This window comes from Xiphophorus maculatus, chromosome 3 (genome assembly GCF_002775205.1).
Source record: "Xiphophorus maculatus strain JP 163 A chromosome 3, X_maculatus-5.0-male, whole genome shotgun sequence".
In the NCBI taxonomy this organism is placed as follows: domain Eukaryota; kingdom Metazoa; phylum Chordata; class Actinopteri; order Cyprinodontiformes; family Poeciliidae; genus Xiphophorus; species Xiphophorus maculatus.
In genome coordinates this window covers 110,834-126,312 of record NC_036445.1, presented here as the reverse complement: position 1 = coordinate 126,312, position 15,479 = coordinate 110,834, and the positions used below count along the sequence as shown (strand labels likewise).

Sequence of the window (15,479 nt, the reverse complement as noted above, 5' to 3'; positions counted from 1 at the left end):
CGTCCTCTGTGGAAACAGAGTCACTTCCTGCTCAAACCAAAACCTTTTTTCTTTAGTTTGGTGTCGTTTCCGTTTGATCACCAACTGTGCCGAGTTCCCGTCGGTCCGACCAGAACCGGGCCTCAGAACCACCTGAGCAGGTAGCGGACCTGCCGGGCCTCTGGGGCCAGAACCAAAGGGATTACCACGTTCTGGCCAGCAGGTGGCAGCAGAGTTCACTGTAGGTCAGAAAGTGGAGGAAGAGCTGCCCCTATACCCCCACACCACTACCTCAGGCTTTGACCTCTGACCTCCTGCTGCTCAGGCCAAGCTACCTCACAACCAAAAGCTCCATGATTGTCCCTTGACCTCTGACCTCTGAGCTGCTGCAGAGGTGAAGCAGGACAGTTTGGACATGGTGGACACGTCTCTGTGGGACGTCCTCACCGTCTCTTTATGAACACATAAAGGCGGGCGTGGCCACTTCCTGTCGGCCATGTTTCAGCGTACCTGTGATGTGTTGGAGCCAAATATTAACACGCTGAACGGCGTCCAAAGAGGAAGTTCTGATCCAGATTCAGTTTGTGTTCGCTCTGAAGAACAAAGGAACCAAAACGACGAGTTTCTATTGGACGATGAGTCCAAACGACCAAATGAGAGACAGATGGAGACACCTGTAGCTCCACCTTCACCTCTGACCTCTGAGGTTCATATGGAGAACCACAGAGGGCCTGGGAGTTCACCGAGTTACGTTACAAGTCTTTACGGTGACCCCTGACCCCCGACCCTGAGGACGGCCTGCAGTAAAACTCAGACCTGTCCCTTTAAACTCCCAGCGTAGAACTGGAGGACACGAGTCCATCAGTGGAGTCCCCCCGCTAAGCCCCGCCCCTCTGTCCTCGGGGTCACATGTCTTCTCTGCCTGGAGCTTCTTGCTGCCTTGGTGTCGGTTCTGGAGCGACCCGATTTCATGCAGAGCAAAGCCTTTAATGTTGCTAATTATTCTGGTTTTCTAGAACTTTCTTCCGTCAGCTGAGTCCAAGTTTCGGTCGCCACCATCGGCGGCGGACAGGAAGCTCTGCCAAATTCTGCTGATGTGAAGACGATTCCCGTAGGCCCAGAACCCCAACCCGTTTTTACTCTGTAGATGAAAACTGCTTCCAGCTGGAGGAGATGGACCGGAACCAGAACTGGAACCAGAACCTTCCAGCTGGAGCAGCTCTAGAAGCTGTAGATCATAGAGATTTGAGGCTAGAACCAATGATGAAATGCTTTAATGGATTTCTAGTGAAGCGCGGAGCTTTAACTGATTCTGATGGAGATTTTTGTCTGTTTTGAATGAATTTTCTGGAATGTTTGAATATTTTTCCTGCTGTTGGAACAAGCAGCCATTTTTCTCTCTGTTGTTTAGACGCCAAATAAAAGTTATTCATGTAGAAACTGGACTGAAGTTCTGCTTCTTTTCACTCTGAGCCCGGTTCTGGTCGGGTCCATGTTGGCACGACCTAATCAGATTATCTATAATAAGTAAAGTGAACAGTTTTAAAACTTGAACGGACAGATCGACGTCCATAAAGAGCTTAGAGACAGTCGCTGTTTCTGACTCTGCGTCTCCACCTGCTGGTTTGAAGCGAAGCGTCATTCAGGTAAAATGTTCGCTACGTCAGAGCTGCGGTCTGTTTTTCTGAAGAAACACTTGAAGCGTTTGACAGATTGATTTTATATTTAGTATTTTCCTTCAGCTGTTTCTAATGCGATGCTTCAAAATATGAATAAATAAAACGCTGATGGAAACATGGCAGCCGGTTACAAACATAGACAGATTTAAAGAATAGACGCCTCATGACCTGTTGTCGCTGACGAGATTTAAGGCGGCCATCTTGGAGCGGTCGTCCCTCCTACTTGGCTAAACCAAAACAGCCGCAGAAACCTCAGCACTGCCGGATGTTTTTGTTCATATCGATGGATTATTGACGTCAGATCTCGGGGGATTACGTTTCACAAGCAAGATGGACATATTACTGTTTATATTTTGTGAATAGAATATTACTATACTGTAGTTATATCCACCAGCTAATATTAGCTATAGTCACTATAAAATATTTTTGGGGGCTGAAATTCTTTTATGGGGCCGAAATATTTTTGGGGGGCCAGAATAAAGTAACACTGTAACTTGCTGTGAGTTCATGAATTGTGTTGGTTTTGTTCTTTGAGCAAAGTGACATTCATTCACGGCTCATTTTGTGCACCAGTAAAAAAACATAATTTGGAATTTGGAAAAACAAAACATTTATCACTAAGGAAGGGTTCAGTGAATGTGCAAATGAAACTGGTGGGTTCGGTACCTCAAAAAAGGTTAAGAACCACTGCTGTAGTGCTAACGGTGTAACACCGGCTTCAGCTATGAAGGCTAACTGAGATTTTGTAAATCTTAAAAAGTTTTAATTATTCCCTAACATTGATTTAGATTATGCGACACAAAGTTGCAAAGACTGTTATTTATATGTAATTGTTTCACTCTGTCTAAAGTAAGATATCTCCCGTTTTAGTTTAGAAGGTTTCATAAAGAGGGAAATGAGTTTAAGGAAAGACGGATCCACTGTTATGGATCTCTTAAGCTGCAGCTCCTCGGCTGGAAAACATGAATAAAACCTATATAGATATTATGTATATAACCATGTTCATCATTATTTAATCATCTTTGTTCCTCATATTATATATATATGTATTGATATGACTAAATAATATATTTAAAAAATATGACTGGTTGTGTGTTTTGTAAAATGCTCATCATACATCAATATCAAAATATTCTATTCCGAATCTATCCTGTTTTCCACACTAATATTTAAATATGCTGAACCATGCATCAGTCGATTCAAAAACACTTAAAAATAATGTCCTTGTAAATGTAGCGATTATATCTGTTTGAATAAGGTTTACAGCAAAACATCGTGAAAATATGTTGAGTATTTAGCGAGTTATGGTTAATTAAATGCGCTGATACTTCATTCCCCATGTCAAACATATAAGGCTGAGTGGAGCGGTCGACCTCTCCAAGATGGCCGCCCTAAATCTCGTCAGCGACAATAGGCAGGCGCGGCCATGAAGCGCCTGTTTCTTTATGTCTATGGTATAACGCGGACGGTTATCCGCGGTCTCCCGTTTTTATTTTCTTTTGAAATCTGTGACATATCTTCATTTTAGGAAGGATTTTCACTCTTAGCATGAATTTGAACTTTTATTTACTTCAGTGCAGCTCACAGTTTTTAACAGATTCTGTAGCTTTCTGTGAACTTCTAAATCTGCTCCTTAGTCGCATCTTTTCGGGCCTGATACTGCTGCCTCAGATAACATAGCAAAATAGCGCCCCCTTCACTTCCGGAGTGCAATGGTCCTATTTCCAAATAAGGTATGAGACTGACAGCGGTCCGTTTCCTGTTTGCTGCAGCGAGGTGAACTTCGTCTTTGGTTACAAACTGCAGCAACCCAGGTGGATAATGGGTAATGTAGTGATCACCTGCTTTACACAGCAATGTCATCCAATCAGAGCCTAGGGGAGGAGCCTAACCTCCACCTGATCAGAACCTGCAGGTTCTGTTTGTTCACCTTTTGTTGCTGCGTTTCAACAGATTGTTAATTACGGAGGCCCTTAGGGGACATGGGGATTTTTTCTTTTGCGTTCCCTGGCAGTAATGTCCTGATCAGTTCAGGTGTTATGACTGAACACTGTAAGCCTTTCTCACGGGGCCATCATACTTTCTGCTATAATATGAGGCTTTCATCAGGTTTTTCCTTAGATGTTAATATCTCATTATGAAATATCTGAAGTTTTATATCTTTTTCTTTAGGATAGAAATGAACCACAAACCTCTGACATAAACAGAAACTTTCCATAAGTAGGAAAGAAGAAAAAATACATCCAAACCATCTGGACTATTTCTGAGTTATTATCGCGGGTAATAAATCATCTGACAGTTCAGTGTCTGGTTGGTCTGAACGCTTAAAGGGCCGTTTCCATCCCAACCTTCACTAACAGACATAAACATGCAGTGAATGAATCCATTTTCTGTCCGGTTTTTGCACCAAAGAGTTAATAACCACTGGGTTTCTTTAAATGTGCATACATTTGAAATTCTAAATTGACATTTGTGACTATACAAAATAGACCAGCAAATATTGCAGTAAGCTTATTACAAGGGAACGCAAAAGAAAATGTTTCCCATGTCCCCTACAGGGCTCCGTAGTTAATGACTTTCAGCTCATCATGGCAGGAAGTCCTGCAGGTGGCGCTGCTGGACTGCATATCAGGTTCTAACTTCCAATTCAAAGCATCTGGCTCGTGGTTATCAGCCAATCAGAGCACAGGATTAAAGTTCAAATATTGTGACCAATCAGAAGCAGAGAAACGTTTTATTCAGAGATTCAATCTGCTGCTGAGAAACTGAGAAACCTCCAAACACGAAGGAATAAAACCAGAGAAGCAGAGAACGTCCCGTGGTTCAGTTCTGGCTTGTGATTGGTCAGCGAGGCGCCGCCTGGTTTGCCCAGTGGGCGGGGCCAGGCGGCGCCTCGTCCTCGCCGCTGTGCGGACCCTGCCTGGCGGACAGGTGCTCCGGCGAGCGCGGCGAAGCGTGGCTCCTCGTCCAGCGGCAGAAGGCAGCCAGGTCGGCGCGGAACGACGGCGTGTAGAAGCCGTAGATGACGGGGTCGCAGCAGGTGTTCAGGTTCCCGAACACGAACAGGGCGTGGTGGACGTACTCGGGCATGACCCGCAACATGTCGGGCTGGAACCAGTACCAGATCCCCAGCAGGTAGTATGGCGTCCAGCACACGACGAAGGACAGCACGATCACCACCGTCATCTTCAGCGTCTTCATCCGCGCCTTGGGGATGAGGTCAGTGCCGCTGCGCCGCAGGGGGGACTCACCTGCTGGCAGGGGGAGGAGCTACGTCAGGTACAATCTGTTGACAAGTGTTGCCAACGCAACTACAAGTGCATCACATTACAGGTGTATTTCAGAGCGATGACACCTGACGTCTAGTTGTGCTGCAGGTGGATGACAGGTATCCTACAGGTGTACCTTTGTGCTGCAGGTGCTGCTGGTTGATGTGCAGCAGGATGCGGCTGTAGCAGCAGCTCAGCAGAAGCAGCGGCACAACGTACAGCGTGACGAAGTGGAACATGTTGTAGAGCGTTTCCTGCCAGCGGTGAGTGAAGCTGCCGTGGGACGCGCACTGCGTGAAGTTGGCCGCGTCCAGACGGATGGTTCTGAAGAGGAAGAGCTGCAGCACAAAGAGCAGAGTGAGAGATGGATGCAGCACAAAGAGCAGAGCGAGGAAGAGCTGCAGCACAAAGAGCAGAGTGAGAGATGGATGCAGCACAAAGAGCAGAGCGAGGAAGAGCTGCAGCACAAAGAGCTGGCTCAGCGTTTCCTGTCAGGAACCAGCAGTGAGTTTCTTTAATCCTCTGAACATTCCTGCAAGGATTTTCCGTCGCATGATTTGCTGCAGCAGCTCTCACTGTGGGAAACGCGGTCATGTGACCTGCTCATCATATATTCATGTGCAGCCAATGCTCCCTCTAATGGTGTCTCTGCAAACACACAGGCTTGCAGAGTGGGAATCTCACTGAGGACCAGTGAGAGCAGCATGCGGCCACACAGCTGTTATGAATCTGGGATCATAGCACATGGCTTATTAAACTAATCAAATTACATCAGCAATTTCCATTAGTTTGCTTTTAGTATAAGTGATTTGGCCGAGTTGAGATGAAAAAATAAAACCCTTTCTGTTCAAGAGAGTCCTGCTTCAGCCAGGTGAGAAATGAGACGTTACACCTGTCAGGCAGCTTCTGGTTCACATTAAAACAATCACATTTTGCACAATGAAATGTGCGCTGGAGCATTTGATACAGTATAAATTCTTGTAAAATATTGAATCACACAGTTTTTCACGTCTGTCCAGGTTGATGGCTCTGTCTGTTTCTGGCTTTGACTTTAATCAGCCGGTCCAAATGTGCCACTTCAAGACGATTTCTGGATTCTGTTTTGATACAATTCATTAAACTAAATCCTCTTTCACAATCAGAGCTGGATTCCTGTTTCTCCTGTAGCTCCTCACATGTAAGTGCTGCAGCCTCCATATCTGAGAATGTGTGACTGACCCTGTTTAGGTTTTTGCTTCATTATGTACTTGAATTCAGCATATCGACTGTTAATGGGCTCCATAGTCTGTGGGTGGGAGAGAATGGCCTCATACTTCTTTGGCAGTGTAGAAATGCTGATCCACAGTCAAAACTCCTAACCCGGAAAAGGGTAGAGAGCCTTCTCCGGGTCGGGGGGGTGTCCTGCCCCAAGTGGAGGAGTTCAAGTATCTCGGGATCTTGTTCACAAATGAGGGAAGAAGGAAGCGGGAGATCGACAGGCGGATTGGCGCAGCGTCTGCCGTTAAGCGGGCGTTGTACCGGTCCGTCGTGGTGAAGAGAGAGCTGAGCCAAAAAGCGAAGCTCTCGATTTACCGGTCCATCTACGTTCCCACCCTCATCTATGGTCATGAGCTTTGGGTCATGACCGAAAGAACGAGATCACGGATACAAGCGGCCGAAATGGGTTTTCTCTGTAGGGTGGCTGGGCTCTCCCTTAGAGATAGGGTGAGAAGCTCAGTCATCCGGGAGGGACTCAGAGTAGAGCCGCTGCTCCTTCACATCGAGAGGAGCCAGTTGAGGAGCATCTGGTCAGGATTGCTCCTGGACGCCTCCCTGGTGAGGAGTTCAGGTCCCACCAGGAGGAGGGGAAAACCGGGACACCCTGGAGGGACGATGTTCCTCTACTGGGAACGCCTTGGGATGCCCGTTCGCTTAGACATGATAACCGGTTAGCTTTCGCACCTCTTAACGGTGCCGCACTATTCTGATCTAGCTAACCTGCACGGTGCAAAACTGATGATGTTGGATTTTATTTTATGCACTGCATAGATTTTCTGGTGTGCTGAGAATGTGCGAGCAGTGCGTGATTGTGCAAACACACAGCTTAGAGGGAACATGGCAATGCGCCCGTGACCCTAGTCTGGACCTTCAGTCGCTACAGCGCAACAAACACTGCAGGGGAGGGAATCTGATTTCCACTCAGGAAGACCAGAGCCATGCTGCAAATGAGTTTCCTGTTCAGGTGAGACAAACTGACTGCAGGTGGATGGCTACCTAAGACTAAACCAAACCCTGTCACACAGCCTGAACAGGAGAATGAGCCCTACCTGATGAGCCCTACCTGATGAGCCCTACCTGATGAGCCCTACCTGATGAGCCCTACCTGTGGGGAAGCCAGCAGCAGACTCAGACTCCAGGCCAGCAGCAGCATACAGCGGTTCCTGCGGTGTGCGCTCAGGGCATCCAGCGGGTGCAGGATGGCGTAATGGCGGTCCAGGCTGATGACGACCAGGATGAAGGCGGCGGCGTGCATGGCGAACAGCTTCAGGAAGCAGAGCAGCTTGCAGAGCGCCTCGCCGCCGTACCACTGCACCGTGATGTTCCACGCCGCATCCAGAGGCATCACCACAAACGTCATCATCAGGTCCGCCACCGCCAGGCTCAGCATCAACGGCCGCAAGTGAGACGACAGCCGGCGGCCGCGGCCGCACCAGACGCTGGCCAGCAGCGCCAGATTGCTGCAGGCGGCGAACAGGAAGAGCACTGAGGTGGCGCCGACCCGGAACTGAGCAGCTCGGGTGAAACTGGGAGGCTCCCAGTCGGTGAGGGGAGGATACTGGGAGACGTTGAGAGGAGGTGGGGGTGACGCACTGGTGGGCGGAGCCAGAGATGACATGTTTCCTGACATCCTGAGGAGGGGAAGAAGAGCAGTGTGAGCAGATCTGGCTCAGCCCTGAACTGCGTCTGACAGGCTCAGACAGCGGGTCCACTCAGAGCCACGCCGGGTTCTGGCGGTTCTGATCCGACGCCTGTTCTGATAGAGGCCAAATCACCTGCTGAGCTGTGATTGGACACTTTACAGCACCTGTCAGCTGTCATCTTATCCGCAGTTGGAGGTCCATCGGTACCTTTTGTCCACTTCCTGTCCTCAAAGACCGCTGGCAGGTTTCCTTTCCGAAGGCGGCAAGGAACCTGAGGGTTTCCATGGTAACACCTTTTAACCTCTGAGGAGAAGTCAAGCGATGATGATGATGGCAGCAGAACCTTGACTAGAGCCTGGTTCTGAAGATGGAGCAGGTCCAGGATCCATTCATCTCCTGCTGGGTAATCTGGCGGTGATCTGACACCGGTCAGACCCAAACCATCCAGATCAGGCGGAGCAAAGGCGCCTCCGTCTCCACAATCAGATCAGCTTTCAGCAGCCTGACGCTATTTTTAGCTGCGGCCGCTCTGTGTTCACCATGTCGTCGTGGCAACCTGCGTGACTGCACAGGAGTCGCCGACGTCTCTGATTGACTCTGGATCCGCCTCCGGTTTAGAAATGGATGGAGACAACATTTTAATCCAGATGTTTGTTTCACTTTCTCCATTTTTACCAACAGAACCGTGAGAACTCCTCGACCCGTCTGTTTGAGCCAAACTCTGAAGAATCAAACTTGATGCTTGGAGAACCAGCAGAACCTGCTGGTTCTTAGATCCGACTCAAACTAACTGCTCAGACATCTGAGAGACAGCACACAACATCAACCTGGTAGTTCTGTTCATCTGGTGAACAGAACTACCAGAACCGGCTGAATTCCATCACTCAGGAATTCAGCATCATCTGGATGCTTTTATTGTGAAGGAGTTGGTGTTTTTACCTGCTCAGCAGTTCTGAGTCGGTTCTGCTCCTCAGGCCCGGGTCCGGTGTTCTGCTCCTCTCCTTCTCATGTTCCCCCAGAACTCCGACCCAAACAGAACCAGCAGAACCAGGTCCGGTCCAGATAACGACCCACAGCAACTGATCCGAAACAGAGCAGGAAAACTGGAGAGACCTGGAGACTGCAAGGGGGCGGAGCCTGAAGCTGCTGCAAGGGGGGGTTAATGTGTGTGTGTGTCAGTGTTTGTGTGTTTCAGTGTGTGTGTGTTTCAGTGTTTGTAGATCTGAATCTTTAAAAACTTGATGAAAACATTCAGGTGAGACGCAGCAGGAGGAATTTATTGATGAAGCTCAATCTGTCCTCTTCCTCAATGATCTTGTAAGGACAGGTAGGTGGCGCTGTCTCCAGTGGAGAGGGTTAGGGTGTAGTCCAGCGCCCCCTGGTGGTCGACCTGCTTCTAGTTTTTAGAAAATCCTCGGGGGATTACAAAATGTAATATTTACAATAAGTCATGTGACAATACAATATTTTTTCTGACTCCCAGATTCAAACCTAGGTTACCTGGTCACCTGGTTACCTGGGTTAGAATCTGGGAGTCAGGAGGTAAATCTGCATCAGGAAGCCATGATGGATGCAGAGCTGCATGAAGATCATGTGATGAAACATCTCAGTCTTGATGGTCTGACATCATCAGTCCACTGTCCAATCAGAAGGCTACATCAGAGAACAGAGGCAGGACCTCCAACTGGCCTCAGGTGAACCAGACTTCCTGAGATCACCTGAACAGGAGGGGGGGGACTCCAGCTGCTCAGGTGAAGAAGCTTCACTGAAACACAAAGAATTTGTTTCAATAATTCAAAAACTTTATTGTCCTTAAAAAAAAAAGAACAATCAACAGATATCAGTTACCTGTCCGTGTGAGGGTTGGCTCTGTCCAACCACAGCTCACCTGGAAACGCAAACAGGTAGCTCACTTCTTCAGCTCCAGTCGACCTGCTGCTCAGGTGTAGCAGATGTGTAAAGTCCAGGTGACTCACCTTGCTGCAGCTCCTCTGGTGGTTCTGAGCTGAAACACAAACACAGACTTTGTGGTCACACCTGGTTTTCTACACCTGGACTTCTCAGATGAACCAATGAAACGGTGTTATCTTACAGGTGTCGTCCAGGTGTGACTCCGCCCTCTGGATCAGCCGCTGCCTGTCTACCTGAGCTCTTCTCAGCTTTTGCTCCTGAGCACAATCAGGTGTAACCATAGCAACGAAAGAAAGAAAATAATAAAGGTAAAACTTACCTGGAGACTCCACCCTTTGCTCATCTAAATGCTGATTGGCTGCCAGACGTGCCACGTCAAGCTTCCTGAGTTCAGAAATGACAGAATGAGACGCGGCGCTGAGCTCTGGGTTCCCTCTGATCCACAGACACTCACCTGACGTCCTGGTGACCAGGTGAGCTGTGGGGCTGGGGCAGATGTGGGCGGGGCCTGTGGGGGCGTGGCCTCTGAGGAGAGGAGAGGAGAAGGAAAAACACTTACTGATTTCTAACTATATCAGACACCTGAAGCTGGGTGGGTGGAATCAGGATGGGTGGTGCTGCAGGTGAGGTGCTGCACCTGTGTCGCCGTCAGACTGAGCTGCAGAGCCGCAGTCAGACGTTCCACCAGCCGGTCCTGAACACCTTCAGCCTCCTGAGAACAACACCACCGATTGGTCACGACGATCTGTGGGCTGATCTCTGATTGGCTCAACTTCTCTCATTCAGCGCAGATCTCAGGGTGACCTTTCACCTCCAGGTGTGACAGGTTTTCTACCTTGCAGTGAGAGAGCGCGCTGAGGGCCTGTTTGTAGAGCTCAACAGCTTTCTGCAGCTTCTTCTGCCTCAGGTAACACTCAGCCAGATGCTCACACACCTGGACCTCAGCCAGGCGGTCACCTGCGCAGGTGGAGACACACAGGTAGCACACCTGGTCCTTCTTAACAAGCACAGGTTACACATCTACCCTTTGTTAGCACACCTGCTCCTCGTTAGCACACCTCCTCTTGGTACCTGTGTCTCTGAATCCCTGTAGTGCCAGGATGAAGCTCTCTGCTGCCTCCTGGTCATCCCCCAGGTGACTGCAGGCGATGGCCAGGTTACTGAAACATCGAGCCTGATCACCACGGCAACCTTGAGAGCCTGCAGGTACACACACCTGAATGTCACACTGAGAACAGGTAAAGGTCTATTGAGAGGTCAACTCTCAGCAGGTTAAGTTTCAAGTGTTTCACAGGAATAACTGAGTTGAATGTTTCCATGGCAACGCTCACCGTAGAGCCGCGCGGCCAGACGGTGCCGCTCCACAGCTGAGCTGAAGTCGCCCGCGGCGTTAAGCGCCGCTCCCAGGTTGTGCAGCACTTTGGCCAGCAGGGGGGGGCGGTGAGCTGCCGGCTCCACGGCTCGCCCGAGGCAGCTCACCGCCTCCTGGAAGCACCTGATGCGGCAGTAGGCCACGCCCACCGACAGGTACAGCTCACCTGGACAACATGAGGAAAGTTACTGATCGGCCGCTGCAGGAAGTCTCCGGGTCAGGAAAGGTGATTACCCAGAATGCTCGGGTCTCTGATGCTGCTGCTCAAACTCAGACACTCTGTCAGCACGCTGCTGATGTCATCATGGTTGGACAGATCTGATTGGACCATGTGACTTCCTGCCTCTTTAAGGGCGGCGGCTGCAGAATCCAACATGGAGGCCATTTTATAACTCTCTGCTGCGCGGAGGAAACTCTGCACCGCCTGAGGCCAGTCCTACAGCAGACATGACACAAAACACCTGGAAAAACATCTTGAATAACACCTGGAAGATACCTGGAAAAACACCTGGAAGATACCTGGAAAAACACCTGGAAGATACCTGGAAAAACACCTTGAAAAACACCTGGACGAACACTTGAAAAAACATCTTGAATAACACCTGGAAGATACCTGGAAAAACACCTGGAAGATACCTGGAAAAACACCTGGAAGATACCTGGAAAAACACCTTGAAAAACACCTGGACGAACACTTGAAAAAACACCTTGAATAACACCTGGAAGATACCTGGAATAACACCTTGAATAACACCTGAAAAAACACCTAGAAGATACCTGGAAACACCTGAAAGATACCTGGAAAAACACCTTGAATAACACCTGGAAGATACCTGGAAACACACCTAGAAGATACCTGGAAACACTTGGAAGATACCTAGAAACACCTTGAATAACACCTGGAAAGATACCTGGGAAAACACCTTGAAGTTACCTGGAATAACACCTGGAAGATACCTGGGAAAACACCTGGAATAACACCTGGGAACACCTGGAAGATACCTGGAAAAATACCTTGAATAACACCTGTAAAAACACCTGGAAAATACCTGGAAAAACACCTTGAATAACACCTGGAAGAACAGCTTGAATAACACCTTGAAAAACATCTAGAAGATACCTGGAAACACCTTGAAAAACACCTAGAAGATACCTGGAAACACTTGGAAGATACCTGGAAACACCTTGAATAACACCTGAAAAAACACCTGGAAGATACCTGGAAAAACACCTTGAATAACACCTGAAAGAACAGCTTGAATAACACCTGGAAGATACCTGGAAACACCTGGAAAAACACCTTGAAAAACACCTAGAAGATACCTGGAAACACCTTGAATAACACCTGGAAGTTACCCGGAATAACACCTGGAAGATACCTGGAAACACCTGGAAGATACCTGGAAAAACACCTGGAAAAACCACAGGAACCTCATTTACAAGAAAATTGACACTTAGTTGATTTTTCATCAGGTTCTGGGTTCTGGTTCTGACCCGGTTCTGGTGCTGAGGTGGTTCTGACCTGGGTTCTGCTGCAGCAGCGGCCCAGCTCCATGCAGGCGTCGCCCTCGCTGCCTCCGTCTCCCTGCGATCGGTAAAGCTGAGCGGCCCGCTGGAAGTGGGTGACGGCCTCCTGGTACTGCCCCAGTGCATTGTGGGCCAGCGCTGTGTTGAACTGCAGGTCCGGGAGCCGCTCAGCTTTTGGACCGGGCCGGTTTCGGCGCAGAAGGTCTAGTCCTCTCCCAGGTCGGCCCGCCTCCACGTAGGCGGCGCCCAGGTTGAAGGAACAGGCACGCAAAGCCCGTGAGTCCTGCAGCTGGACGCACAGGGGCAGGATGGGAAATGGAGTTCTCACACCACCAAAGGACTACAAACCGCTACACACCACCAGCTAATAGGCCAGCAGTGGAATCTCACCTGTCTGACTCACCTGTACAGCGGCCTGCAGGGCCTGCTTGAAGCAGCGCAGCGCGTCCTGCGGCCGCCCGGCCTGCAGCGCTCTGTGGCCGGCCCACGTCCGGTCCTCCACCTCTCCGATCTTCTTCTGAGGCCTCCTGCTGCTCCTCTTCACCTGCTCACCTGGAGGAGACTCCTCAGAGGCCATGTTGGATCTACAGCAGGTGGGCTTACCTGGATGAGAGGAACAGCTGTTTCATTCCTGGAATCTGATTCAGAACCAGAACCCACCCAGGGCCGGCCCAAGCCTCCATGGGGCCCTAAGCCAAATGTGGTTTTGGGGCCCTCTAGTTCTGCTAACAATGTGGACCGGCTGCAATCAGCAGTCTGATCATTAGATCATTCACACACCTGCTATAAACTTATTGCATCTCCAGCTGTTTACATTATAAACATGTATAATATAGGATACATTTATTGGCCAACTGGTTTATCAACCAGTTGATTTCTGGGAGCCGATTTCCTTCATTTTGGGGCATCGTGATCGGCTGATTCTTACATGTGAAGCTGATCTGATCTTCATCAGCAAAGGTTTAAAAATCATCTCTGTCCTCCTCTGCTCTGCAGTGAGACGTTTGACTGACAGACCGGCCCACCAGGTCTGAACGTTTACAGCTAACAATATTCACCCCATTGTTACCAACTCAGTGACTTTCTTGCTACATTTCAGACAAAAAAAAAATTCATATCAGCCAAAATCTAAATCAGCAAGTCAGGCTTTTAAAGATCGGTAACCAGGGATCGGCCAGAAAACTGCAATCGGTGCAGCTCTACACATATTCATGACATTCTTTGATTAAATTCATTTCTCTTAAGCGTTACTCCAACAGCTAAACTGTAATTTATACCAGGTGAGTCTTTCTCCCCCGAGAAAGTGGACCGGTACCGGTACCAGACTGATTCTGAGCCTTCAAATGATTTTAACAGAAGTTTCTCATAACTTAGAAGTTGATGTAAAAATAATGTTTTAGCCACTAAATGATTTTGCTCAGCAGCAAACAACATAGAGCAGCTCATCATGTAGCAGCTTGTAGCCTGACGGAAAAACATTTAGCTAACAATGTCAAACATTGACAAGTTTTAATTATTCTTATTAAAGACGGTTTGAAGCCAAAATAGCTCAGAAATATCCAGAGCCACCATGAGAATCAACTCATTTAAAGTTTAAACTCTAGCATAAATGTTTACTGCTGAACTGGACCGGTCCAGGTCGCTATCAAGCTAATGTTCTGTTAGCAGCTTTACTAATCTTTACATTACATTAGCAAGACTCATTAAAACCTTTATCTTGGCTTTTTCTATTCTTCCTCTTTCTTTTCTCCCTCCCTGAAGGATCAGTCCTTTTCTGAGACATACTGTAGTTTTACTAACTTAACTTCTGACCGGAGCTTTGGACCTTTGGATGTTCTGCTCGGCAGCTCGGTACCGGCGAAGCGTGCGGTACCTGCCGCGGCCACCAGGGGGCCCAAGAGAATTTATTCATTTTGACCCAACCTGATGAGTCACAGCTCCAAGTGACGCTCCACAGGTGTTCACCAGGTGTGAAGTTGAGCTGGCTTAGATCACAAGGGTACAGGGCCAGGATGAGCTGAAAACGTCTCTGAAACACATGGAGCGCGTGGTCCAGGTGCTCCAGGTGTCACCTGTCCAGCGAAGCTATTCTCTCCAGCTGAGCTGAGCTGAGCTTACCCTGTGAACCTTTGAGCCGTATTTGGACATGCAGCATTTCTAACTGCAGCCGCCATGTTGTGCCTGGAAAACACGGACTGCCCCTTTAATGCCACCAGCTGACTTTAGTCTCCTTTAATTTGTTTGCTTTCTTTGGCCTTGAATTATGCTAAGCTGGATAATTATTGCGTTTATTATTTATTTTATTCTGACTTTGTGTTTTAATTTCGCGTATTTTACTGTTTTTTGCTAATCTATTGTGTGTGATAATAGTGCTATATAAATAAAGATTGAATGATTGACGCAGTGCTGCTCTGATAACTGCGAACGGATTCAAAAAAGTTTTTAAAAGTATAACATTTTGTTCCTAAACACAGACTTTTCCAGCCATAATAACTAACCACAGATTACCACCTGGTTAACCAGGTAACCAGATGATCATCAGAAACTCACCTACTGCTGAAGGTGGAGCTTCTCACCTAGTCACAGATCAAAACTTCTTCAAATAAGGCACATCGGAAACAGCCAACTGACACTCTACCGACACTGTTAGTTTGGTTCGGTTGCTATGGTAACCGAGAAGCGTAGACATCGAAAAATTAAATTACCATTTGATCTGAGTCATTTTACGGAAAAATAAAGGTTCTGTTTCCTGTTCTGGGGATTAATGAGGCTTTAAAATAAGTTTAAAATTCGCTTTGACTGACAACACAGAACTACACAGACCAGAATCCAACGCGGCAAC

The 15,479-nt window shown here is 48.3% G+C and overlaps 2 protein-coding genes across 18 annotated transcripts; both read right to left on the bottom strand.

The window, feature by feature from the left end:
* Positions 1 to 4,361: 4,361 nt before the first annotated feature.
* LOC106700302 (gonadotropin-releasing hormone II receptor-like) lies at positions 4,362 to 9,362 on the bottom strand. Of its 4 annotated transcripts, XM_023331660.1 has the most exons (5): positions 8,767 to 9,362; positions 7,960 to 8,434; positions 7,290 to 7,815; positions 5,064 to 5,265; positions 4,362 to 4,912 (listed from the first exon to the last, which is right to left on the bottom strand). In XM_023331660.1, the coding sequence occupies exons 3-5, from the start codon at positions 7,812 to 7,814 to the stop codon at positions 4,503 to 4,505; spliced, it is 1,137 nt and encodes a 378-aa protein (XP_023187428.1). In that variant the 5' UTR covers position 7,815; positions 7,960 to 8,434; positions 8,767 to 9,362; the 3' UTR covers positions 4,362 to 4,502. The 4 variants fall into 4 exon arrangements, with proteins under 4 accessions (XP_023187428.1, XP_014331033.2, XP_023187427.1 ...); XM_014475547.2 differs by lacking the exon at positions 7,960 to 8,434 and having other exon boundaries at positions 4,362 to 4,909; positions 8,767 to 9,359; XM_023331659.1 differs by lacking the exon at positions 7,960 to 8,434 and having other exon boundaries at positions 8,767 to 9,357.
* On the bottom strand, positions 9,073 to 15,269 carry ttc24 (tetratricopeptide repeat domain 24). 14 transcript variants are annotated; one of them, XR_002752598.1, is made up of 16 exons: positions 14,348 to 14,528; positions 13,041 to 13,240; positions 12,633 to 12,926; positions 12,490 to 12,522; positions 11,345 to 11,546; positions 11,070 to 11,276; positions 10,810 to 10,938; positions 10,574 to 10,695; positions 10,376 to 10,450; positions 10,193 to 10,263; positions 9,920 to 10,122; positions 9,804 to 9,832; positions 9,676 to 9,715; positions 9,546 to 9,592; positions 9,344 to 9,464; positions 9,073 to 9,240 (listed from the first exon to the last, which is right to left on the bottom strand). XR_002752598.1 is itself a non-coding variant. In XM_023331656.1 (15 exons), exons 1-15 carry the CDS (start codon positions 14,418 to 14,420, stop codon positions 9,417 to 9,419), a joined length of 1,773 nt encoding a protein of 590 aa, XP_023187424.1. In that variant the 5' UTR covers positions 14,421 to 14,528; the 3' UTR covers positions 9,073 to 9,416. The 14 variants fall into 14 exon arrangements, 13 of the variants coding, with proteins under 13 accessions (XP_023187424.1, XP_023187425.1, XP_023187418.1 ...); XM_023331656.1 differs by having other exon boundaries at positions 9,073 to 9,464; XM_023331657.1 differs by having other exon boundaries at positions 9,073 to 9,592; positions 9,920 to 9,995; positions 10,058 to 10,122.
* Between the last annotated feature and the right edge of the window lie 210 nt (positions 15,270 to 15,479).